We start from the raw sequence: 16,843 nt of genomic DNA, 5'->3' as shown, positions 1-16,843 counted from the left end.
CCCACCCAACGATTCCTTGGAGTAGATTATAGTCACAGCCCCATCCAGCTGGAATATTCCATTCCATCCCATCCCATCCCATTCCATTCCATTCCATTCCATTCCATTCCATTCCATTCCATTCCATTCCATTCCATTCCATTCCATCCCATTCCATCCCATCCCACCCCATCCCATTCCATTCCATCCCATCCCATTCCATTCCATCCCATCCCATCCCATTCCATTCCGTACCTGGGCCTCAGCCTGCCCTGGGCCATTTGCAGACCCAGTGGTTTCCAGCAGTGCTTGAAGCAAACACCGATGTGGGTTTTGCACACCACAGCAGGTAGAGGTGGAAGATGCCTGACAGCTTCAGGTACAGAAATCCCCCACCAAACTCCAGCGGTTTTATTCAAAATCAGTGATTATTTTGCTCCACACAAAGGAGATTTTGGGGAAGAGCCCTGTCTGTAGATTCCCAATTTCATGCACTTTTTAGTACAAACTGCTGGAGTTGTTGTCACTAGCAAGGAGAGGACAGGGATCAGTCTCCATCCACAGGGCTCAGAAACATCTGCAGCCCTCAGCTTCCCTGGGCTCTGACTGGCCACAAACAGGACAGGAAGGACCCCACAAAAGGATCAGACACTGGGATTAGGTTAGACTGGATTGGAATGGATTGGATTGGATTGGATTGGATTGGATTGGATTGGATGATCAGAGCACCTGCCCACCACAGCCGAGCTTTTGTAGTGTGACTTCTCTGGAGGTCGTTAAAGCTCCCCAGCATCTCCAACCAGCCCATGCTCGCAGAACCAGAGAACATCCTGGGCTGGAAGTGACCCCCAAGGATCAGCCAGTCCCACCCCTGGCCCTGCACAGACCCCCCAACAACCCCACCCTGTGCACCCCTGGCAGTGTTGTCCAGAGGCTCCTGGAGCTCTGGCAGCCCCAGGGCTGGGATCGTTCCCTGGGGAGCCTGGGCACTGCCAGCACCTCTGGGGATGAACCTTTCCCTGAGATCCAACCCAAACCTGCCCTGGCACAGCTCCAGCCGTTGCCTTGGGTCCTGTCAGTGGTCACCAGAGTGAAGAGATCAACACCTTCCACTGCTCCTCATGAGGTGCTGAAGACCTCAATGAGGTCCAACCTCAGTCTCCTCCAGCTGAACAAACCAAGTGCCCTCATAAGGCCCCTCCAGACCCTTCCCCATCCTCGTGGCCTCCTTTGGACACTCTCTAGCGGCTTAATTCCTTTTTTATATTGTGGTGCCCAAAACTGCCCCCAAAACTCAAGGTGAGGCTTCCCAGACAGACTTTAAAACCCAGGTGTGACCCGGGCAGGCGATGGAAAGCAAACCCTGTGTCCCACGTGCTGCTGCTGACTCTGGTTTTCCCCTCCCAGACCATCCTGGATCACATGCACCTCAAGTGCAAGTGCCACGGGCTCTCGGGGAGCTGCGAGGTCAAGACCTGCTGGTGGGCCCAGCCCGATTTCCGGGCCATCGGGGATTACCTGAAGGATAAATACGACAGCGCCTCGGAGATGGTGGTGGAGAAGCACCGGGAGTCCCGGGGCTGGGTCGAAACTCTCAGGGCCAAGTACGCGCTTTTCAAGCCGCCGACGGAGCGGGACCTGGTCTACTACGAGAACTCGCCCAACTTCTGCGAGCCCAACCCGGAGACGGGCTCCTTTGGGACGAGGGACAGAACGTGCAACGTCACCTCCCACGGCATCGACGGCTGCGACCTCCTGTGCTGCGGGCGGGGCCACAACACCCGGACTGAGAAACGCAAGGAGAAATGTCACTGCATCTTCCACTGGTGCTGCTACGTGAGCTGCCAGGAGTGCACGCGCGTCTACGACGTCCACACCTGCAAGTGAGCACAGCCGGGACTCCAGCGCTGCAGAGCAGGGCCGGGGGCTCCAGCAGCCCCACGGGGGTCCGTGGGCAGCCCCACCGGTGGCCTCACACTGCGGAGGACGGCACAAAACTCCCCATGGGCCGGGCCGGGGCGCACACACACACCCCCGGGGCACGGAGAACGCTCTGGGCACCTCGGCCACCAGAGGTGGGACTGCTGAGCCCTTGGGTAGGACACAGTGCCTGGGGAGGGCAGGGATGGGACAGGGGAACAGGGATGGGACAGGGGAACAGGGATGGGACAGGGGGACAGGGATGGGACAGGGGAACAGGGATGGGACAGGGGGACAGGGATGGGACAGGGGAACAGGGATGGGACAGGACAGGGGAACAGGGATGGGACAGGGGGACAGGGATGGGACAGAGTGCCTGGGGAGGGCAGGGACCAGGCAGGGGGACAGGGATGGGACAGGGGAACAGGGACAGGACAGGACAGGACAGGACAGGACAGGGAGGGCAGGGACAGGACAGGGGGAACAGGGATGGGACAGGACAGGGGGAGCAGGGACAGGACAGGGGGAGCAGGGATGGGACAGGACAGGACAGGACAGGACGGGGGAGCAGGGACAGGACAGGGGGAGCAGGGATGGGACAGGACAGGACAGGACAGGACGGGGGAGCAGGGACGGGACAAGGGGAGCAGGGACAGGACAGGGGGAGCAGGGATGGGACAGGACAGGACAGGACAGGACAGGGGGAGCAGGGACGGGACAAGGGGAGCAGGGACAGGACAGGGGGAGCAGGGATGGGACAGGACAGGACAGGACAGGACAAGGGGAGCAGGGACAGGACAGGCTGCCTGGGGAGGGCAGAGACCAGGCACAGCTGAGTCCCGGCGAGGCACAGCCACACGAGCCAGAGCTGCTGCCACAGCAGCCCCTGAGCTCCCAGCTCTGTCATGCACCACAGGTCCCGGCCCCTGCAGGCACCAGCACGGCGGCTCAGGTGGAAACGGATTTTTCGCAGTGAAAGCTCCTGCAGCTGCTGCTGTCCTGGTCTCAGCAGATGGGGAGAGGAAAGGAGCCCCCAGCCCAGCCCAGCTCCCTCCTTCCTGCTCCAGTGATGCTGGAGAACCAGACCTGAGCCCACGGGGGTCTCTCCTCCCCTCTGCCCTCTCTGCTCCCCACAGCCCCACATCTCCCACAGTCTCCCACGGAGGATGTCAGGAAGGCAGAGCCCAGAGCTGTCCTGTGGCACCTGGCCCAGGACAGGAGCAGGGCACAGGGCACTGCTGCCACCTCCTACAGGGGACATCGTCCCAGCCACCTCCTGCAGCTGCCCAGGAGAGGATTTTAAGGATTGGGGCAGTACTGTTGACCCAGCATTCCCTAACATGACTTTACATCCCAGAGGGAGCTCAGGGATCTCTCTGGGGATGGGTTCCCTGCCAGGTGAGCTGCTGCACCAGCTGTGAACATGAGAGATTCCAGGGAGAGAGGAAATCTGTCCCAGCTCCTCGTCAGCCTTCCCACAACCAGGCAGAGCCTTCCCCTCCCGTGGGATTTACAGAACTGTCAGCAATCAATCATCCAGGAAATCCCCCCAGGCGTGGGGGCTCTGCGCCATGAGCAGGGATCTGCCCCCCCACACACCCCACGGCCCATCCCAGTGCAGCAGAAGCAGTGTTTGTCCCCCACGTGCCCCCCAGGCCATGCCCCATCCCTGAGCACATCCCCTCTCCCTGGCTTTACCTTCTCCAGGAGTACTGACCCCTGGGATTAAAAATAAAATAAATACTCCCTCTGTCCTGCTGGGCTCCAGGACCAACAGCCACGTTCACACACACCCCAGTCAGTGAATTCCAGGGAATCGTGGCTGGGGCTGCTGCTCCCCTCTCTCTTTCCCTGGGAATGAGCCCCTGGAGCTGCACAGAGCAATAAAGGGCTGAGACCCCTGGCGGGGAGCACGGGGGGCTCTCAGGAGCAGAAGCCCAGGTCCCTCCGGTGCAGAGCGTCAGGACGAGCTCCAGACCCTCCTCCAGAGGAGCTTTTGCTCCCGAGAATTAAAATCCCAGAGAGCTCCAGAAGCCTCCCGCAGCCGGAGCCATGCCGTCCTCTGATATGCATCTATTTAAAGTATATATTAAATCCCATGTCTGGAAAGACTGCCAGTACCCGACTTTAAACAAAATCCCTCCTTTGTTTGTTTTTTTTTAATCAAGAAAAGGTATTTAATATTAAATAGAACATTTATTGCCTTGTAATTATTTTACTGTAGCCAGGTATTCTAGCACTGAATGGAAGATCTTTTTCCATCAATCTGCTGTATCCAAAGTTTTGTATAAAGTTGTAGAGGTCGAATTTTTTTTTTTTTTTTATTTTATATTCAGAAAATTTCTCTTTTTATAAGCATTATTTATTATACAGTGTATATACTTGAGTTAACTAAGATTATATATTATATAAATATATATATTTGGAGAAAAATATATTTCAACTCCCATTTTTTTGTGGTACATCATTAAAGAAAAGGTAAAAATTCAAACCTATGCACTTGCCAGCTTGTGTGGTTTGGCTCTGAGGGTCCTGCTGAACAGCTACAGAGCAGTGGGTCGTGATCCAGGGACAGGGACAGCCACAGAACCACGGAATTCCAGAATGGTTTGGGCTGGAAGGGACCTTAAAGGTGACACAGCTCCAGCTCCCTGGCATGGGCAGGGGTATCTGTTATAGGAATCATGACAATGATGGCACAAAAAAAAAGAAGATTTTACAGCTGAATGATGAGATTTTGATTCAGGGAATGCCAGGGCACGGTGTGCACAAGGGAGATTCAGCACAGAATGATGGAAACCTTAGGGTTGGAAAAGACCTTTAAGATCATCGAGTCCAACCATTCCCAGCACTGCTGAGGCCATCACTGCCCCTGTCCCCAGGTGCCACATCCACACAGCTTTTAAACCCCTCAGGGATGGGACTCCAGCCCTGCCCTGGGCAGCTGGGCCAGGGCTGGACAACTTTCCATGAATAAACTTCCCTAATATCCCATCTAAACCTCCCAGGCCCAGGCTGAGGCCATTCCCTCTGCCCCTGTCCCAGTTCCTGGGAGCAGAGCCTGACTCCCTGCCTGTCCCCTCCTGTCAGGAGCTGTGCAGAGCCAGAAGATTAAATTAAATAATGACCAAAACAGGTTTCAGACTCTGTACACTCCCCACATGAACTCACAGGCTGCCTCTGAATCACCTCCCCATGCTTTGGACAGACCAAAGTCCAAATTTTCTCACATAAAAACCTCTTCTCCTGCCCATGAATAATTCTGTGGGTGTTTCTGCAGCATCCCCCTCGCATTAGCAATGCTTTTGAGTGCACACAATCTTCCACTGCCCTGGCCTCAAATCTGCCTTCTGAAGGGCAAAATAAATATAGAATCACTCAGGGTTCTTGCCCTGACCCCCAAATCACACACAAAGCCACCCCATGGATCCACGTGTGAGCACAGGGTGTCTCTGCTGGCGCCACCACCACTGACGTGTCCTCTGGAACCAGAGAACCCGGCCCATGGAAGCTTCTGGACTTCACAGAGCCCCAAAACCCATCCCAGCGCTTCCAAATCTGCCTCTGCTCAACAACTCCATTTCAGGGACACATTTTTGGAAAGTTCAAGAGGAAACAGGGTAAGGAAGGGGGTGAAGGATTCGGCCTTACATTAAAAGCATTATTGTGTATTTATTATACATTTAAGCCGCTCTGCCAGGAGGAGCCACGGAGAACACAAAGGGGGTGGGAGGGTGCTGCCCGTCCCTTGTGCCACCTGCAGGAAACATCTCCGGTGGAGATCTTGGAACAGAGGTTGGAATGGGTCAGCTGTCACGGGCAGCAGCCCCCCGTGGTTTTCCAGCCATCCCCAGGTGGGGGTACCCCCACCCACACCCACACACAGACACACGTGGGGCCTCCCCAGCACTGCAGGGCCCACACAGCTCCAGAGTGGGGTGCACCAGAGTCCTCTCACCACCTCCTGTAAGAGAGGCCAGCTATCCAGGCTGGGGGAAACTCCATCCATCCACACTCAGGCACTCAGAGCAGCCCCCTGGCAGCAGCAGCCCAGGAGCAGCTCCGCTCCTCACGCACACAGACGGCACCCAGGTCATCACAAGGAGTTGTGCTTTTATTGAATCCATTGAGTGTGCAATTAAACCAGATATTTATTCATCAATATAGCTCTGGACATAGACACGATAAGGTTTACATCATTTACTCTGAAATATAAGTTACTGTGTGCTGCTGTCGCCCGGACTGGCAGAGGGAAGGGAGGAACAAATAAATTCACAAGATCATACACAAAATGAGAGGGAACCACCACTGGGACTCACAACAGCATCACAACACAACAGCACTGCCAGAGGAGCAGCGTGCAGCGGCTGAAACGCTCCAGCTGCTGGGAGCACACTGAGGACAACAGCACCTCCAGCTCGGCCTGGAAGGGCGTGGGGCACCCTCCTTCCCTGGAACCCCTCTGGAAACCACTGCTAGCCCTTACTGTGGGTCTGGTCAAGTTTAGGAAGCTACACTGACTAAGATCTGCGAAATGGCTTTGATTTCATGCCCCACCACACTGAGGTATGTTCCAGGAACCTTATGGAAGGAGTGGAGGCCAGGGGGAGCAGCCTCAGGCCGCCAGCGACAGCATCCCTGGGGCCACAGGACTGCGGCAAGGAAGGAGCAAGGTTTGATACATTCCTTTGTTTCAGTGCAAAAACATGGCAACACACATCTCGTGCACCTGCAGAGCTTGGCTTCCTCTCTGTCTCTAAGGAGGAATTTCAACCTTTGGTAACGTGGCAGGAAGAAGGGGTAAAACGAGGCTGGAGGACACCAAAGCTGCCAACTACAGGAACTCGGGAAGAGCTGGAGGCTGCAACCAGCACCTCTAAAACTGCTGTCAAATTAACAACAAGATTTGATGCCTTAAATACTGGATTTGGAAATTCCCTCGACTCTGATCAACACTTCTCTGCCCTCTTCCAGTCCCCAGTGCCACCAGCAGCGTCCCATCAGACCCCAAAATACCTGGATATAAATAAAGTGGGTGCAGCATCCAGGCTCCCCTGGAGCTGCACTCCCATGGGTGCTGTCTGTGAGGAGTGGGTCTGGCTCAGAGCTCAGTGAGGGGTGGGTGACACCACAAGAAAGGACCTGACCAGGATTGGACAGAGCAGTGCTTCGACATCCCCCCACCAGACCAGCAGCTTTACTGGAAGCCAGGATCTCCTCCCTGCTGCAGGAATGCTGGACACAAGTGAGGGGCAGCCCCAAACCTCACAGGACATCCCCCCCTGCTCACCCCAAAACGCAGCCTGGCTGCAAGGGACAGAAGCACGGGGTTCTAGGAGACACTTCCACATGACATCAGAATATCGAAGACAAAGAATAAAGATACTCTATTGCACTACACATGCAGGTTCCACATGGGGCTCTGGGGATCAGGGGAGCATTTCACTTTGTCCAGTGTGTTGAGCACAGAAGAATAAAGATCCCAGTGTTTGTTCTCCAGGTTGGTCACTTTTCCAGCTGTTGATCTTGCGCTTGGTCCACCTTCAGTCTAGGGTAGGGACTCTTGCAAAAGAAGCCAAATCCATCAGGAAAGCATCATGCACATGTACAAAGCATCAAGCACACACTGGAACCCACTCACATGGAGCCAGGATAGATAGTGGTGTGAGTTTCCCCAGCACAGGTACTGCCCTACATGTATTAGAAAGTCATTCTCTAGGAGATGCCACTGTCCCACTGGGCTCAACTACTCCCTGTGGCACCTATGGGGAAAGAGTAGGACATCCTTCTCTCAGACAGGAGACACAAGAAACCAAACCCCCAGATTTTAGATAAACAGCTGGATTTTAACTCAAGCAGAATCTCTTTTGATTTATTTTAGTTAAAGAAAGGTAAAGTTTGGCCCAGTATCTCATGGATACTTTAAAAGCCAAGGGTAAATTCAGAAAAGCAGAGGATTCAGGCATGCAGGTTCCCAAACCTTCAGGACCTCCCCCCTCCCCAGCTGCTGTAAGAATTATCTGATACAGCTCTGACAGTACAGAGGGGCCAACAACGAGAGCAGACACACCTCACTGCAGGTTCCCCTCAGAGCAGCTCAGTTCTGAGCAGAAAAGAGAATTTAAACACTGCTCTAAAATAAAAGTACTTACGTTCCTTCTTCTCTCAGAAGAGCCAAGAACTTTTTCACCCGATACTCAGGATCCATCTAAACACCAACCAAAACAGAGCCCCATTAGTGGCAGGCAAAAGGAAAAGCAGCCAAAAAGGAAAGCACAGGATCATGGAATGTCCTGAGCTGGACAGGACCCACAAGGATCATGGAGTTTGTCACCCTGGTTTTTCTGAGTTTTTTTATATCCTTTTGATTTTTCATAAATGGAGTCAGATTTTTAGTTACTGCACGATATTAAGAGCAGTTTTCTAACTTTTCCCGCAGATGTAACATAAACAAATCCTTTGTTTTTCATTCTCTGTCCTTTGTTTGCATATTTCTAACCTGAAAACAATTGTAACTGACGGCTGGTCTGGCCAGTTGGCTTGAGAGGTGAAAACTCTAAAAGCCAATCTTCTGCTAGACCCACAAATGTATAAAAAGTAAGAAATAAAACAAAGAGGCTCTCTCTCTCCGCCTGGATTCAGCTTTTGAGCTGGACGGAGAAACCTCTGCTCTGCAAAACCTCTTGTCTGCGTGTGGCTGCTTTGTGTGTCTCGGTGACAGGAGTCCAGCCCCTGGCCCTGCACAGACACCCCAAATCCCAGCCTGCACCCCTGAGAGCTCCTGCAGCTCTGGCAGCCTCGGGCTGGGACCATTCCCTGGGGAGCCTGGGCAGTGCCAGCGCCTCTGGGGGAAGAACCTTTCCCTGAGCTCCAGCCTAAAGCTGCCCTGGCCCAGTTCCAGCCCTTCCCTGGGTCCTGTCCCTGTCACAGAGAGCGCTGGAGCTGTGTTTGCTGTGCCTGAACGCTGGCCTGGGAGGGCCCAGCCCGGCTGGGCAGTGATGGAGCTGCCAGGGCAGGCACAGCCCTGCCCCAGGAGGAAAGGGAACAGGCACAAGCTGTGTGGGCTCACAGGGCAGACATGGGAGCACACACAGAACTGTTTCACACCCACACCCTGCTGCCAATTCCAGCCAGGCCCACTCCAGGTCTGCTTCCATCTTCCATCTCCAACAGGAGAAAAGGGACTGGGGACGTTCTGAGCGCTGCTTTCCCCACAGAGGGGCAGCAGCACCAGGGCAGGGCAGGGGCAGCACAGACCTGAGCCTGCACAAGGCCCCAGAACGGGCAGCACCAACGAGTGCGGGGCATCCATCAACCAGGAACAGCCCCCAGGGAGCAGCCCTGCCTCCCCCAGGACAGGAGAGCGGGAATGGGGACAGGGAGAGCGGGAATGGGGACAGGGAGAGCAGGGATGGGGACAGGGACAGCGGGAATGGGGACAGGGACTGCAGGGATGGGGACAGGGAGAGCAGGGATGGGGACAGGGAGAGCAGGAATGGGGACAGGGATTGCAGGGATGGGAACAGGGAGAGCGGGAATGGGGACAGGGACTGCAGGGATGGGAACAGGGAGAGCGGGAATGGGGACAGGGATTGCAGGGATGGGGACAGGGAGAGCGGGGATGGGGACAGGGAGAGCAGGGATGGGGACAGGGAGAGCGGGAATGGGGACAGGGACTGCAGGGATGGGGACAAGGAGAGCGGGAATGGGGACAGGGACTGCAGGGATGGGAACAGGGAGAGCGGGAATGGGGACAGGGATTGCAGGGATGGGGACAGGGAGAGCGGGAATGGGGACAGGGATTGCAGGGATGGGGACAGGGAGAGTGGGAATGGGGACAGGGACTGCAGGGATGGGAACAGGGAGAGCGGGAATGGGGACAGGGATTGCAGGGATGGGGACAGGGAGAGTGGGAATGGGGACAGGGACTGCAGGGATGGGAACAGGGAGAGCGGGGATGGGAACAGGGAGAGTGGGAATGGGGACAGGGATTGCAGGGATGGGGACAGGGAGAGCGGGAATGGGGACAGGGACTGCAGGGATGGGGACAGGGAGAGTGGGAATGGGGACAGGGGATAACGGGAATGGGGACAGGGACAACGGGAATGGGGACAGGGACTGCAGGGATGGGGACAGGGAGAGCGGGAATGGGGACAGGGACTGCAGGGAAGGACTGCTCAGGAGACACTCAAGATGCCACTGGAGAACACCAGCTGTAGCTGGGTCTGTCCCCTGTGCTGGTGCACAGGATTGCTGATCCTCTCATGGAGTGACTCCAGGGAAATCTTCCTTAGATTTGCCCAAAAACACAGCGAGCGAGAACTACAAACATTTGGAAATCAGAGGCTGCTGGTTCTCAGAATCTTGGTCCTGTATTCCAAAAGTTTTTGTGTCCTATGAACTCCAACTTGCGCTCCCTCTGCAAATTCCATCCCCAACCTGTCTCCTCACCACGCTGTGACAGTACAGGGGATTCTCTCTGGGAACACCCAGGACATGGATCTATCAAGTCACTGGTGTGACATTCCCAGCTCCATCACCCACTTGGCAATACACTGCTTAAAACACAAAACTGGGACTCATCCTCGGACTGGGGAAGCAAAGTGTCAGCCTGTGCCCTGGCCTCACATCACATCATTTTACACCCATAAAGGAAAATTTCTTCCCATTCCAGATGTGAAGAAGCCATCCATTTAAAACTCTGACTGCTGCAGTGGAGGGCAGCACGAATGCCTTCAAAAACAGCTCAGAAGAAAATAAACCCTAAGCCAACAGCAGTGTCCCCAGCAATGCGGGGGAGAAAGAGCCAGCAGGAATTTCTCCTTGGTGCTAAGAAAAGCCTAAAGATGTAAAACTTCCCGTGGCTGTGAGATAGGAGAGCAAGGATATTTCCTCAGTACCAACTGCTGAGCTACTTTTAGATCAGAAAAAGAAATTCACCGAAACAAGAAGATTTAGAAGAACTTACTGAGGCTCGCTGAGCATTTCATCTGGGGTTTAAGCAGCCAAGAACACTGGCAATAGTCAGGGTCCAGGAAGAGGAGAAAGGTGAACTCCCCCAAGGGTGTGTTCGGAACGTGAAACACCCAGGGACCGAGAGGAACTGTGGCAGCACCACACAGGAGACCAGAGACAGGGTGACTGCAGGGTCCCTCCAGCCTGAACCTCCACAACCCCTCCCAGCTGAGACCTGGCTACAAGGAAAAGCTCAGCTGTCCCTGTGCCAGTCCCCCATTGCCGTGGGGACACGGTCAGCGGTGCCCCTGGCAGCTGAGGGAACACAGGGAACACTGACTCTGCTTCTGTCAGAAAGGCTGAAGGCAGCTGGCACATGAACCCTGAACTCTGATTCCCTGGACATCCCCTTCCTCCTGATCCTGGGGCCAACATTCCTGATCCTGGGGCCAATATTCCTGATCCTGGGAGCCAATATTCCTGATCCTGGGAGCCAGCATTCCTCATCCTGGGAGCCAATATTCCTGATCCTGGGAGCCAATATTCCTGATCCTGGGAGCCAGCATTCCTCATCCTGGGAGCCAGCACTCCTGATCCTGGGAGCCAATATTCCTGATCCTGGGGCCAATATTCCTGATCCTGGGAGCCAGCATTCCTGATCCTGGGAGCCAATATTCCTGATCCTGGGAGCCAATATTCCTGATCCTGGGACCCAGCACTCCTGATCCTGGGAGCCAGCATTCCTGAACCTGGGGCCAATATTCCTGATCCTGGGACCCAGCATTCCTGATCCTGGGGCCAATATTCCTGATCCTGGGAGCCAGCATTCCTGATCCTGGGAGCCAGCATTCCTGAACCTGGGGCCAATATTCCTGATCCTGGGAGCCAGCATTCCTGATCCTGGGAGCCAGCATTCCTGATCCTGGGAGCCAATATTCCTGATCCTGGGAGCCAATATTCCTGATCCTGGGAGCCAGCATTCCTGATCCTGGGGCCAATATTCCTGATCCTGGGAGCCAGCATTCCTGATCCTGGGAGCCAATATTCCTGATCCTGGGGCCAATATTCCTGATCCTGGGAGCCAATATTCCTGATCCTGGGAGCCAATATTCCTGATCCTGGGAGCCAGCACTCCTGATCCTGGGAGCCAATATTCCTGATCCTGGGAGCCAATATTCCTGATCCTGGGAGCCAATATTCCTGAACCTGGGAGCCAGCATTCCTGATCCTGGGAGCCAGCATTCCTGATCCTGGGAGCCAATATTCCTGAACCTGGGAGCCAGCATTCCTGATCCTGGGAGCCAATATTCCTGATCCTGGAGCCAATATTCCTGATCCTGGGAGCCAATATTCCTGATCCTGAGGCCAATATTCCTGATCCTGGGAGCCAATATTCCTGATCCTGGGGCCAATATTCCTGATCCTGGGAGCCAATATTCCTGATCCTGGGAGCCAATATTCCTGATCCTGGGAGCCAGCATTCCTGATCCTGGGAGCCAGCATTCCTGATCCTGGAGCCAGTATTCCTGATCCTGGGAGCCAATATTCCTGAACCTGGGAGCCAGCATTCCTGATCCTGGGAGCCAGCATTCCTGATCCTGGGAGCCAGCATTCCTGATCCTGGGAGCCAGCATTCCTGATCCTTGGAGCCAGCACTCCTGATCCTGGGAGCCAGCATTCCTGATCCTGGGAGCCAGCATTCCTGATCCTTGGAGCCAGCACTCCTGATCCTGGGAGCCAGCATTCCTGATCCTGGGAGCCAGCATTCCTGATCCTTGGAGCCAGCACTCCTGATCCTGGGAGCCAGCATTCCTGATCCTGGGAGCCAGCATTCCTGATCCTGGGAGCCAATATTCCTGATCTGGGAGCCAATATTCCTGATCCTGGGAGCCAGCACTCCTGAACCTCCTCAGTAGCCCAGGGACTGGGGCCAGGCAGGGACTGAGGTGACCTGGGATCAGCAGAGGACAGTCCTGCACCTGCCCCTCAGGCAGCCCCAGCTGCAGGAGATCAGCCCCACACAGCCCTCACCCAGCTCAGAGAAGGGAAACTGCAGCTGCCCCAGCTGGGCAGGGACATCCCCACACACCAGCACAGGCTGGGGACAACTGCCCGGGAAGGGACTTCTCAGACTGACACCTGGTGTTTGTGGACACCACACTGAACATGGATCCTTCTGAAAGGGCTTCTTCAGAGCACGTGCTGAGGGGAAACCCGAGGAAACCATGGGAAGTCATCACAACCAGGAAACAACCGAGGTCCAACAGAGAGTTCTGTTAAACATCACCTGACACAGTCAGACAAATCCCTTCATCCTCACAAAGTCTCTTCTAAAGCCACCAGCTGGAATTCAAACTCGCCAAGGCCAGCGCTCTGTTCCCAAATGGAAGATGCTGCCTCCCACCCCTCTCCACCCGGGCACCAAGGGTGCCCACGGACACTGTGCCCACAACCTGCAGGAGGAGACACAGCACTGACCTGCACACACAGCACCTCGTCCAAAAAACTACAGCTGGCAGCTGGAAGGCCACAAAGACTCCAGCTTGATCAAGCTGCTAATTTAAAATGCAGGCACAACCCCCAGAGGCTGATCTGCCCGGGAAGGAGCAGAAGCTGGAGTCAGTGGAGCACAGAGGAAGCAGTTTCAGGACTCCTGGACAGCCTCTGGTGCTCTGGGAAACAGGAAATGCTGCTGCCAAACTGGGGAGAAGATCTTCTGGGACAGCAGCATGAGACAGAGCTCAGAGAGGTGAAAGAACATGGGTGTTCCTCCCTGGGTAGTGCAGCATCCCCAGGACATCCGGGATCCCTCAAGGAACAAAACTGAAGGGGGCTGTTAATCTCCAGCGCAGAGAAGGAGATCCCCCAGTGCTCCTGAAAGCCTGCCGTGAACCCCAAACCCTCAGCATGGGCAGGTACAGTGTTTGGTTTGAAATAAAGCAGGCAATATTCTATGGTGATCTTTCAAAGTTCCCACACATTAAAGACAAGTAGCTTAGGTTAAGTTTTATTTACGCTGATTAAGCTTTATTTATGCTAAACAGAAGTTACCAAATCAGGAAACCCTGGAGGTGCCAGAAGGGACTTTCTGGAACATTGCCTGACTCATCCAGGCTCAGGAGAGAGAGCTTGGCGTTGGGAGTGCTGCCAGCAAGGCCCAAGAGCAACAGCACAGGCAGGGAGAGGGAGCAGGAGGAGGCAGCCCCCAGCCATGGAGAGAGCACCCAGCAGTGCCCAGGGCAGGGTGAAGCCAGTGAGGGACCCAAGAGCACCAGAGGTGGCTCTGTGCTGCAGCCAAGGCCACTGCAAACACTTGTGGATTCACATGGCAAATCCTGAGTGTATCCAGGGATCAAAGGCTTCGTTTGAACAAGAACAGAATCATTCCAGGATACTCAGCGTGCACAAATGACCAAAGTATGTGACACAAAACACAAGCAGCTGGACATTAAAGAAAGCCAAGAACAGCAATAGCAGAGCTTGGGGAAAATCAGGCTGCCAGAAAGTGTGGGGTTACACAGCTCATAAACAAGGTGACAATTCACCCAGGGCACCAGAGCACTTCAGGTATCCCAGAAAAGGATTGAGGCTCTGGTTCAGTGTGATTTTAGTCTGAAACACACTGGAATTAATTTGACCAGCTCAGGAATCCCTGCAGAGAGCTGAGAGTGGGGTCACTGCTTTACCAAAACCAAACCCACCATTAGATTCAGAGGAAGACATTGTGCCTGTTTTTTTACAAAGAATTCAGTCACCTGGCATCTAAGCAGCTGAGTTCTGAGACATTCCATCCAGCGCCTGGATTTCAGACTGCAATCTCCTAAAAAGCTGTGGGTACAACTCGGTGAAAGCAAGATCCAGTGCTGGCTCCTCACCTGGTGCAGTTCCTGTGAGAGCCTGGCAGATCCCAGCTGGCTGTGGGCTCCAGTGCCCTCAGCTCCCAGCTCTGCTCACCCAGAGCCTGCACTGCTCTCCTGGATTCACAGCAGCTCAGCAGATGGAGTCATGGAAACACCCCAGACCTTTTGGAGCAGAGCTGGTTCATGTTTAGCTGCCATATGCTGTTAGCTCTGCTATATTACACAACCACCTGACCCCCACCCTGCCACCAGCCCTGCACGGGCAGCAGGGGGACACCCTCAGTGACTCCAGGGACAGCAGAGGGACACCCTCAGTGACCCCAGGGACAGCAGAGGGACACCCTCAGTGACCCCAGGGACAGCAGAGGGACACCCTCAGTGACCCCAGGGACAGCAGAGGGACACCCTCAGTGACCCCAGGGACAGCAGAGGGACACCCTCAGTGACCCCAGGGACAGCAGAGGGACACCCTCAGTGGCTCCAGGGACAGCAGAGGGACACCCTCAGTGACCCCAGGAACAGCAGAGGGACACCCTCAGTGACCCCAGGGACAGCAGAGGGACACCCTCAGTGACTCCAGCAGAGGGACACCCTCAGTGACCCCAGGGACAGCAGAGGGACACCCTCAGTGACCCCAGCAGAGGGACACCCTCAGTGACCCCAGCAGAGGGACACCCTCAGTGACCCCAGGGACAGCAGAGGGACACCCTCAGTGGCTCCAGCAGAGGGACACCCTCAGTGACCCCAGGGGCAGCAGAGGGACACACTCAGTGACCCCAGGGACAGCAGAGGGACACCCTCAGTGACTCCAGCAGAGGGACACCCTCAGTGACCCCAGGGACAGCAGAGGGACATCCTCAGTGGCTCCAGGGACAGCAGAGGGACACCCTCAGTGACTCCAGCAGAGGGACACCCTCAGTGACCCCAGGGACAGCAGAGGGACACCCTCAGTGACTCCAGCAGAGGGACACCCTCAGTGACCCCAGGGACAGCAGAGGGACACCCTCAGTGACCCCAGGGACAGCAGAGGGACACCCTCAGTGGCTCCAGGGACAGCAGAGGGACACCCTCAGTGACCCCAGGAACAGCAGAGGGACACCCTCAGTGACCCCAGGGACAGCAGAGGGATGCCCTCAGTGACTCCAGGGACAGCAGAGGGACGCCCTCAGTGGCTCCAGGGACAGCAGAGGGATGCCCCCAGTGACCCCAGGGACAGCAGAGGGATGCCCTCAGTGACTCCAGGGACAGCAGAGGGACGCCCTCAGTGACCCCAGGGACAGCAGAGGGATGCCCTCAGTGACCCCAGGGACAGCAGAGGGATGCCCTCAGTGACCCCAGGGACAGCAGAGGGATGCCCTCAGTGGCTCCAGGGACAGCAGGAGGACACCCTCAGTGGCTCCAGGGGCAGCAGAGGGATGCCCTCAGTGACTCCAGGGACAGCAGAGGGATGCCCTCAGTGGCTCCAGGGACAGCAGGAGGACACCCTCAGTGGCTCCAGGGACAGCAGAGGGACACCCTCAGTGACCCCAGGGACAGCAGAGGGATGCCCTCAGTGACTCCAGGGGCAGCAGAGGGATGCCCTCAGTGACCCCAGGGACAGCAGGGGGACACCCTCAGTGACCCCAGGGACAGCAGAGGGACACCCTCAGTGACCCCAGGGACAGCAGAGGGACACCCTCAGTGACTCCAGCAGAGGGACACCCTCAGTGGCTCTGCCTGTCTCCTCCCAGCCTGGCTGGGCTGGACTCACCCACACAGCAATGGTCTGCCAAGAAAAATCAACACCCAATTTTGCCTGCACTGCCTCGGGCACAGTGAGGACTCTGTGTCCACAGTGTCACTGGTCACAGAATCATGGAACATCCTCAGTGGGACAGGGATTATCCAGCCCAGCCCCTGGCCCTGCACAGACACCCCAAATCCCACCCTGCATCCCTGAGAGCTCCTGGAGCTCTGGCAGCCTCGTGCCCATTCCCTGGGGAGCCTGGGCAGTGCCAGCACCTCTGGGGATGAACCTTTCCCTGAGCTCCATCCCACCTCCCCTGGCACAGCTCCAGCCCTTCCCTGGGCCCTGTCCCTGTCACAGAGCAGAGATCGGAGCTGCAGCCCCACTGAACTCTGCCCTCAGC

The 16,843-nt window shown here is 55.8% G+C and overlaps 2 protein-coding genes across 3 annotated transcripts in view; one reads left to right on the top strand and one right to left on the bottom strand.

Moving 5' to 3' along the window:
* Positions 1-1,866, top strand: part of WNT3 (Wnt family member 3) — a 40,316-nt gene extending 38,450 nt beyond the window's left edge. The window contains exon 4 of the mRNA XM_040087354.1: positions 1,387-1,866. Within this exon, the coding sequence (XP_039943288.1) occupies positions 1,387-1,866 (480 nt within the window). The remainder of the gene's footprint in view (positions 1-1,386) is intronic.
* A 4,129-nt stretch (positions 1,867-5,995) lies between these two features.
* NSF (N-ethylmaleimide sensitive factor, vesicle fusing ATPase) overlaps positions 5,996-16,843 on the bottom strand; it is an 82,022-nt gene continuing 71,174 nt past the window's right edge. The window contains exons 20-21 of one of the 2 annotated variants that reach the window (XM_040087128.2): positions 8,052-8,107; positions 5,996-7,661 (exon numbers count right to left, since the gene is read on the bottom strand). In XM_040087128.2, the coding sequence (XP_039943062.1) occupies positions 7,646-7,661; positions 8,052-8,107 (72 nt within the window). In that variant the 3' untranslated portion in view covers positions 5,996-7,645. The remainder of the gene's footprint in view (positions 7,662-8,051; positions 8,108-16,843) is intronic. The other variant, XM_040087127.2, reaches the window with a different exon arrangement.

The sequence above is a fragment of the Hirundo rustica genome, chromosome 27, assembly GCF_015227805.2.
Source record: "Hirundo rustica isolate bHirRus1 chromosome 27, bHirRus1.pri.v3, whole genome shotgun sequence".
NCBI lineage: Eukaryota > Metazoa > Chordata > Aves > Passeriformes > Hirundinidae > Hirundo > Hirundo rustica.
This window is presented reverse-complemented; position numbering and strand designations above follow the sequence as displayed.